This window comes from Tachysurus vachellii, chromosome 16 (genome assembly GCF_030014155.1).
Source record: "Tachysurus vachellii isolate PV-2020 chromosome 16, HZAU_Pvac_v1, whole genome shotgun sequence".
Taxonomy (NCBI): Eukaryota; Metazoa; Chordata; class Actinopteri; order Siluriformes; family Bagridae; genus Tachysurus; species Tachysurus vachellii.
In genome coordinates this window covers 20,720,683-20,730,682 of record NC_083475.1, presented here as the reverse complement: position 1 = coordinate 20,730,682, position 10,000 = coordinate 20,720,683, and the positions used below count along the sequence as shown (strand labels likewise).

Below are 10,000 nucleotides of genomic sequence, written 5' to 3'. Positions count from 1 at the left end.
ATTCATTCATTCATTCATTCATTCATTCATCCACAAATCCATTCAGCCACACTCCCATTCATTCATTCATTCATTCATTCATCCACACACCCACTCATTCATTTATTAAGTCATCTATCCATCCATTATTATGTCATCTATCCATCCATCCATCTATCCATCCACACTCCCATTCATTCATTCATTCATTCATTCATTCATTCATCCACACACCCACTCATTCATTTATTAAGTCATTTATCCATCCACACACCCATCCATCCATCCCTCCATTCATAAATTTGCCTGTCTGTCCATCTGCCCACCCAACAACTAATTAATTCATTAATTTAGTCTTCAATCCATGCATACATCGTCCATTCATCCATCCGTCCATCCATTCATTCATCCATCCATTCATCCGTTCATTAACTCCACACATTTCTGCTAGTTTACAGATATAATTCATGGCCATTGCTACAAAATGTGTAAACTCAATAAAATGACCTAAGATTATTAATATTATTATAACTTAGAGGAAGATGAAGATGTAATCTAACAAGAGGAAGAAATGATCTGAATTTAGATTTAGGAAATAAAAGATTTAAATTTCAGCAAACCAAGGACTCCATTGGTCCAGAACATTTGAAGCTGTAATAATAAGCAGATGTATATATAAATAATAAGAACACAAATCCTAACTACATGAATAAACTCTTTAAAGCTTGACAATGAGGACAAAAGAATGAACTTCACTGACAACAGAAGTGGCAGATAAACACGAGCAGGTTCGGGACGTTTTGGTTTCTGTTGCGTGGAACGTGGAAGAGCGAATGGGGAGAAAGTTTACCTGGTGGTGAAGGTGGAGCTACTCTGAGTGACAATAGCAGATGGTGCGTACGCTCGACTAGCTTGAGAAGGAAAAGAGGACGTCGTCTCTCTGAGGCTGAAGGGTATTAATGATATTAATCACAGCTGTAATAATGAAACTGCCAAGTGACTAAAAAGGTTCTGATGCTAATGTCACCACCACAAAGACGTTTATGGGGAAAAAACTGTAGCTAAATGAGTCCATATTTTCTTGTAAACACACACACACACACACACACACACACACACACACACACACAGAGTTGTATATTTACAGTCACACACAGGTTGTATCTTATCAGAACTACGACATCATAATTCTGTATTCTTGTGGGCGTGGCATGTGGGCTGATGGGCGTGGCCTGTAGATCATCCTTCCAGGTATGGATTTGTTTGATGCTGGTCTGTCATGAGTGCCAGTGATCTCTGTATGATACCACAGCAGGTCGTCATGGTGATTGGTCATATTCTTATAGCCTTGTTTACAGGATTCCTAGTGACACGGTAATAAACATCCAGGCCCTAATCACACTAATCACACTAATCACACTAATCATGCTAATCACGCTAAGCACGCTAAACATGCTAAACATGCTAAACATGCTAAACACGCTTAGCGCCTTTTCAGTTCACGTCTGGCCTGAACTCATGTGATGAAGATGAAGAAGTCAGGAATGGAGTGGAGTTTACACACACACATACAAACACACTCACACACACTCAGTCACACACACACACTCACTCACTCACACAGACTCACTCACACACACACACTCACACACACTCACTCACACACACTCACTCACACACTCCCTCACTCACACACTCCCTCACTCACACACTCCCTCACTCACACACTCCCTCACTCACACACTCCCTCACTCACACTCCCTCACTCACACTCCCTCACTCACACACACTCACACACACTCACTCACACACTCACTCAATCACACACACAGACACACACACACACACAGCCATCCTGTTAATTTAGCGTGACCAGATAAAGCGGATAATCTCCTCACACACACTTCTCAGCACTTTATCGAGTCGTTTCAGTTTTTCTTTCTTCTTCTTTCTTTTTTTCTACACTTTTATATTATTGTGCTGCACAAATCAGCATGACGGAGTCTCTCTCAGTGTTAGCACACTAAACCTCTCTCTCTTTCTGTCTGTCTCTTTTCACACATTCATTCTTTCTTTCTCTCTCTTAGTCTTTCTCCCGTTGACTTAATCTCTATCCTTTTCTTTCTTTCTTTCTTTCTTTCTTTCTTTCTTTCTTTCTTTCTTTTTTCTTGGTGGTGAGAAAGGGGGTGGAGTCAGGCAGCAGTGATGCAGCGGAACAGGATCGTAGTGTAAACTTTGCACTGTGACAGCGCGAGTGCTGGAGCTGAGCCGAGGCTGTAATCACTGCACTAATGACTGAATTACTCCACCATTATACACACTCATCATTTTACTGCAGACACATTCCTCCACACACACACACACACACACACACACACACACACACACACACTTACACATCGAATCCAAATTAACCAAATCTAAGAGAGAATCTGTGTGTGTGTGTGTGTATGTATGTATGTGTGTGTGTGTGTATGTATGTGTGTGTGTGTGTGTGTGTGTGTGTGTGTGTGTGTGTGTGTGTGTGTGTGACAGGAAAATGTGACGCATTTGACCTTTTAAAGATGTTTTAAAAGTGAAACCCCAAATTTTTTAGTAGTTTTTATTTTGTAGTTGATTTTTTTTCTTCTTACCAAAACATTAAATCAAACTATAAATGGATAAAAAAATACAACACAACATTTATTTATACATTTAAGATAAATAGAATAAAAGTTGGTAAATGTTAAAAAATAAGCTATATTTCTGTAGATGTAATAGTCATAAAAATGTTTTTTTTATTTACTATTACATTTATTTATTTGTTTGTTTATTTGTTTATTTATTTAATGGATCGATTGAAAATATTACAACTGATTATAATTTTTATTTTTTAAATCAGCTATTTTTCTCTAGAGATTCTAAACGTAAAATCGTCTTTAATGATTTACTTTTTGTTCACTTTTCTCTCTCTACATGTTGTCTAAAATGTTTTCATTCGTTTATATCCTGATGCCGTATTTTAGTCATTTTACCCAGCATTAATACCATATAATAATAAAACAAGTCAATTGTTTGAGGTATTTTATTTATTGTATTAAAAATTATTATTCTATTTTTTTTTTCAGTTTCTTAAATTGGTGCAAACGAGATAAAAATTTACTTCAAATATTGAAAGTAATTTATATATTTTTGTAATACAAAAAATTTTTTACTGTAATTTTAATACTAATAATAACAATTTATTATTGAGTACATATTATTATTATTATTATTATTATTATTATTATTATTGTTGTTATTATTATTATTATTATTATTATTATTATTATTATGTATAATTTTACAACTAAAATTTAATAGAAATGATTATATAAAAGTTTTCAATGGAAATTTCCAGTGTGGGCGGAGTCTGTGGAGGGGGACATGTAGAGGGAGGAGTCAGCAAGGGCTAGGAGGCGGGGCTTACCGTGCTGCTGTGTAGTGTGGGCGGGCTGTCTGGGGCACGCGGTGAGCTGCAGTATGAGCTCAGGGGCAGGTGAATGACAGCATGTCCGTCAACCTCGTCATCGTCCAATCGCTGTCTGCTCGTCGCCATGACTACCTCTCCATCTGTTCCCCCATATGGAGAGGCTGGTCGCTTGGAAGACATCCTGGAAAAAAGAAACGAGACGGACAGGAAGAGAGAGAGAGAGAGAGAGAGAACATGAGATGTGGTGGAAAGACACGATAAAAAGACGTAGATGTGGTTTAGTGACACATTAAATCATCGTCATCATCATCATCATCATCATCATCATCATCATTGTCGTCGTTATGGATACCCAAGCAGTTTGCTTGGTATCTGATGACTTTGATCTAGAGCTATTTTAACATCTTGTTAATTAAATCCTTTTTATTGAAACATGATTGTATTATTTTTCACGACACTCGTGTTACTTTACACCATGTTTATAAAGTTCAAAAGAAAAAAACTTCTACATCCATTTTATTAAAAAACTAAACACATGTTGCCTTATAAAAAAAACTGATTCTCTAAAAGCTCTTTAGAGTGATTAAGAGTCACGTCCGAGTAATAACCAACGTGTCATGTGTCCGATCCGATCAGAGCAATACTCTCAACGAGTCCGATCCGATCAGAGCAACACTCTAAACATGTCCGATCCGATCAGAGCAACACTCTCCACGTGTCCGATCCGATCAGAGCAACACTCTCCACGTGTCCGATCCGATCAGAGCAACACTCTCAACGAGTCCGATCCGATCAGAGCAACACTCTAAACATGTCCGATCCGATCAGAGCAATACTCTCAACGAGTCCGATCCGATCAGAGCAATACTCTCCACGAGTCCGATCCGATCAGAGCAATACTCTAAACATGTCCGATCCGATCAGAGCAATACTCTCCACGAGTCCGATCCGATCAGAGCAACACTCTCCACGTGTCCGATCCGATCAGAGCAACACTCTCAACGAGTCCGATCCGATCAGAGCAACACTCTCCACGTGTCCGATCCGATCAGAGCAATACTCTCAACGAGTCCGATCCGATCAGAGCAACACTCTCCACGTGTCCGATCCGATCAGAGCAACACTCTCAACGAGTCCGATCCGATCAGAGCAACACTCTCAACGAGTCCGATCCGATCAGAGCAATACTCTAAACATGTCCGATCCGATCACAGCAACACTCTCAACGAGTCCGATCCGATCAGAGCAACACTCTCCACGTGTCCGATCCGATCAGAGCAATACTCTAAACATGTCCGATCCAATCAGAGCAACAAACTAAACGTGTCCGATCCGATCAGAGCAACACTCTAAACATGTCCGATCCGATCAGAGCAACACTCTAAACATGTCCGATCCGATCAGAGCAACAATCTAAACATGTCCGATCCGATCAGAGCAACACTCTAAACATGTCCGATCCGATCAGAGCAACACTCTAAACATGTCCAATCCGATCAGAGCAACACTCTCAACGATTCCGATCCGATCAGAGCAACACTCTCAACGAGTCCGATCCGATCAGAGCAACACTCTCCACGTGTCCGATCCGATCAGAGCAACACTCTCAACGAGTCCGATCCGATCAGAGCAACACTCTCAACGAGTCCGATCCGATCAGAGCAACACTCTCCACGAGTCCGATCCGATCAGAGCAATACTCTAAACATGTCCGATCCGATCAGAGCAATACTCTCCACGTGTCCGATCCGATCAGAGCAACACTCTCCACGTGTCCGATCCGATCACAGCAACACTCTCAACGAGTCCAATCCGATCAGAGCAATACTCTAAACATGTCCGATCCGATCAGAGCAACACTCTCAACGAGTCCAATCCGATCAGAGCAATACTCTAAACATGTCCGATCCGATCAGAGCAACACTCTCAACGAGTCCGATCCGATCAGAGCAATACTCTAAACATGTCCGATCCGATCACAGCAACACTCTCAACGAGTCCGATCCGATCAGAGCAACACTCTCCACGTGTCCGATCCGATCAGAGCAATACTCTAAACATGTCCGATCCGATCAGAGCAACAATCTAAACATGTCCGATCCGATTAGAGCAACACTCTAAACATGTCCGATCCGATCAGAGCAGCACTCTAAACATGTCCGATCCGATCAGAGCAACAATCTAAACATGTCCGATCCGATCAGAGCAACACTCTAAACATGTCCGATCCGATCAGAGCAACACTGTCAACGAGTCCGATCCGATCAGAGCAACACTCTAAACATGTCCGATCAGATCAGAGCAACACTGTCCACGTATCCAATCCGATCAGAGCAACACTCTCAGTGAGTCCGATCCGATCAGAGCAACACTCTCAACGAGTCCGATCCGATCAGAGCAACACTCTCAACGAGTCCGATCCGATCAGAGCAACACTCTCAACGAGTCCGATCCGATCAGAGCAACACTCTCCACGTATCCGATCCGAGCAACACTTTAAACATGTCCGATCAGATCAGAGCAACACTCTCCACGTGTCTAATCCGATCAGAGCAACACTCTCAACGTGTCTAATCCAATCAGAGCAACATCCTGCTGCTAGAAGACTGATATTTGTCTCATGACATTTTCTACTTTAGAGCTGCATTTATTTCACAAGCAGCCTGATTACCATTTTCTGTTTCAGCTACGGTTGTAAATGCCAGATTGTGTTAGTGAAGATGGTTTGTTTAAGTTCTGCTGCTGTTTCACCTCCACACACACACACACACACACACACACGCTTACACAAACCCACACACACTCACCCACACACACACTCACAGACATCAGACACAGACACACAAACATCACATCACTTACACAAAAACACACACATACATCACACACTCTCACAAACATCACACACAAGCATCACAACATCACTCACACACAAACATCACACACATACATCACACACACTCTCACAAACATCACAACATCACTCACACACAAACACACACATACATCAGACACACTCTCACAGACATCACACACAGACACTCAAAACACTCTGACCTTGGAAGAACATTTACTGACAATAGTGCTGTGTGTGTGTGTTAGTGATGTCTTTGTGTGATGTGTCTGTGTGTGTGATGTCTGTGTGTGCGATGTCTGTGTGTGTGTTTGTGTGTCTGTGTGTGTCTGTGTGAGAGCTGATAGGACACATCTGCTGATATTCCGAGAGAAAACTGTGAGACGAGACACTTTTATAATACCTTGAGAGGAAAAATAGGCATTTATTGACTCTGTGTGTGTGTGTGTGTGTGTGTGTGTGTGTGTGTGTGTGTGTGTGTGTGTGTGAAAATGAATATGCTGCAGTAATGGGATTTCATCTGGTTGACAGCATCTTCTAAGTGCTTTCAGAGACACTTTTCAGCCTTGGAGGCTAGTGCTACCATGAGGCTGTAGATGTGACGGCTTTCTAACACTTCAGCGTTTAACGTGGACTTCAGCTCAACAAACTGAAGAAAAAAAACACAACATGTGGAAAAGCAGCACTGCAGCATGCGCTGAGGAAACACAAGGCTGCAGGAGTAAAGTGAATGTGTGTGTGTGTGTGTGTGTCTGTGTGTGAACCTCAGTGGACTCAGAGTTTTATTCAAAGTGACTTACAAACTGTGGGATTCAAACCAACAACCTTCTGATCAGCAACATGCCCTCAGAACTTCATCACCACACTGTCATTCAGACAAACATTCAGAGAGTCATTCAGATGAACATTCAGAGAGTCATTCAGATGAACATTCAGAGAGTCATTCAGATGAACATTCAGAGAGTCACTTAGACAAACATTCAGAGAGTCATTCAGATGAACATTCAGAGAGTCATTTAGACAAACATTCAGAGAGTCATTCAGATGAACATTCAGAGAGTCACTTAGACAAACATTCAGAGAGTCATTCAGATGAACATTCAGAGAGTCACTTAGACAAACATTCAGAGAGTCATTCAGACGAACATTCAGAGAGTCATTTAGACAAACATTCAGAGAGTCATTCAGATGAACATTCAGAGAGTCATTTAGACAAAAATTCAGAGAGTCATTCAGATGAACATTCAGAGAGTCATTCAGACGAACATTCAGAGAGTCATTTAGACAAACATTCAGAGAGTCATTCAGATGAACATTCAGAGAGTCATTCAGATGAACATTCAGAGAGTCACTTAGACAAACATTCAGAGAGTCATTCAGACAAACATCTAGAGAGTCATTCAGACAAACATCTAGAGAGTCATTCAGACAAACATTCAGAGAGTCGTTTAGACGAACATTCAGAGAGTCATTCAGACAAACATCTAGAGAGTCATTCAGACAAACATTCAGAGAGTCATTTAGACGAACATTCAGAGAGTCATTCAGACAAACATCTAGAATGTTATTCAGATGAACGTTTAGAGAGTCATTCAAACATTCAGAGAGTCATTTAGACAAACATTCAGAGAGTCATTCAAACATTCAGAGAGTCATTTAGACAAACATTCAGAGAGTCATTCAGATGAACATTCAGAGAGTCACTTAGACAAGCATTCAGAGAGTCATTCAGACAAACATCTAAAGAGTCATTCAGACGAACATTCAGAGAGTCATTTAGACAAAAATTCAGAGAGTCATTCAGATGAACGTTCAGAGTGTCATTCAGACGAACATTCAGAGAGTCATTCAGACGAACATTCAGAGAGTCATTCAGACAAACATTCAGAGAGTCATTCAGACGAACATTCAGAGAGTCATTCAGACGAACATTCAGAGAGTCATTCAGACGAACATTCAGAGAGTCATTCAGACGAACATTCAGAGAGTCATTCAGATGAACGTTCAGAGAGTCATTCAGATGAACATTCAGAGAGTCATTCAGATGAAGGTTCAGAGAGTCATTCAGACGAACATTCAGAGAGTCATTCAGACAAACATTCAGAGAGTCATTCAGACGAACATTCAGAGAGTCATTCAGACGAAGGTTCAGAGAGTCATTCAGACGAACATTCAGAGAGTCATTCAGACGAACATTCAGAGAGTCATTCAGATGAAGGTTCAGAGAGTCATTCAGACGAACGTTCATAAAGTCATTCAGACGAACGTTCATAAAGTCATTCAGATGAACTCAGTAATATGAATGAACAGTAATATAAAAAAAAAAACCAGGAAACATAAAAGCCTTTAGCTGTGAACTATAATAATGACAGGAAGTCATTTGACTCCACAGCTATGCACCACTGAGGTCTGAATAAATGTAATAAAAACTTTTTTCACCTTTCATACATTTTCAGCTCAACAAAAAAACCTGCTTATTAATTATGGTATTTCTTGCGAATGAACCGCAGGAAGTGTGTTTATTCCCTTATGAACATGCATGCGTTATAAGCGACTCAGTGATTCATTTTGCTTTGTTCAGTCAAACGATTCATTCATCAAATACATCATCACTGCCATATTTGTAGATGTAAGATGTAATATTCCTATCATCCTATTTATAGATTTCAGCTGATCATCAATGCGATGCTCAGAGTCTGTGATTTTAATAAAAAAATCAACAACAACTCAACTCCAAATGAAATGCACAAAAACGTTGAATCATATGAATCAAAGTTTGAATCACATGAGCTCTAATGACTCTCATGAGCTCAAATGACTCACAGGCTTCTCATTAAACATGAAAGGAGTGAGTCTCAATTTTTGTTTTTATATCTGGAGTCAGTTTTGGGTCCAGTTATGGTCCGAAATTACGAATCGTCGACTGAATCAATTAAATGACACAAAAAAAAAGCAGCAAAGCTTTGATACTGATTTGTTTCCGTTTTTTAGTGAAAAATTGTCTATGAATCAAACATAGTAAGTGTGAGGTGTGTGTGAGTAAGCGTGTTGGGGGCTGGGCTGGTCCCGTAGCTGTGCTAGTTCACACTGGGGCAGTAAAAGCAGTGGCTGCAGCTGTATAAACTCAGCAGTGGCACACGGCCTGTCTGCAACACCACCAGGATCTGTTTATCCTGCCTGCTTTCATTCTTACACACTGAGTCCTTTTGTTTCTGGCTTCACACACACACACACACACACACACACACACACACACACACACACCTCAGCCCTGCCTGTTGTCCTCATCAACTCACCTTCAAACACTCACACACTTTCACTTCAGGAGGAAACACTTCTCCAGTGTCCTCATCAAACACAGCGTTATTTATATAAAAAAGCTCCTCGTTCAGGTGAATTAGTTTCTGGATGGAGCTCTGGTTTGATCTCGAGGCCCTGTAAAGCGCTCACACACACACACACACACACACACACACACTTCCTCTCCAGCCCCACTGACACGAGGCTTTCACAGTTCCTCTTGAGCAATAAAATGTGTGTTTTCCTCCATTCCTTTGAAGTATAATTACTATACAATTCGGCGCACCGGGTGAGCAGGTTATAGCCGCTATTTCATTGAAAGTTGGCAGACCTGCGGTTGTGGAGAGGCAGCACGAAGCGCACGGAGCATTTAGAGCATCCACTGATGTTGGGATTAAAAAGAAGGGGCTTTATTA

The 10,000-nt window shown here is 40.9% G+C and overlaps 1 protein-coding gene across 6 annotated transcripts in view; it reads right to left on the bottom strand.

The window, feature by feature from the left end:
- sox5 (SRY-box transcription factor 5) overlaps positions 1-10,000 on the bottom strand; it is a 217,087-nt gene that overhangs the window by 78,316 nt on the left and 128,771 nt on the right. For all 6 annotated transcript variants that reach the window (XM_060889028.1, XM_060889027.1, XM_060889026.1 and 3 more), the window contains one exon: positions 3,428-3,611. In XM_060889028.1, the coding sequence (XP_060745011.1) occupies positions 3,428-3,611 (184 nt within the window). The remainder of the gene's footprint in view (positions 1-3,427; positions 3,612-10,000) is intronic.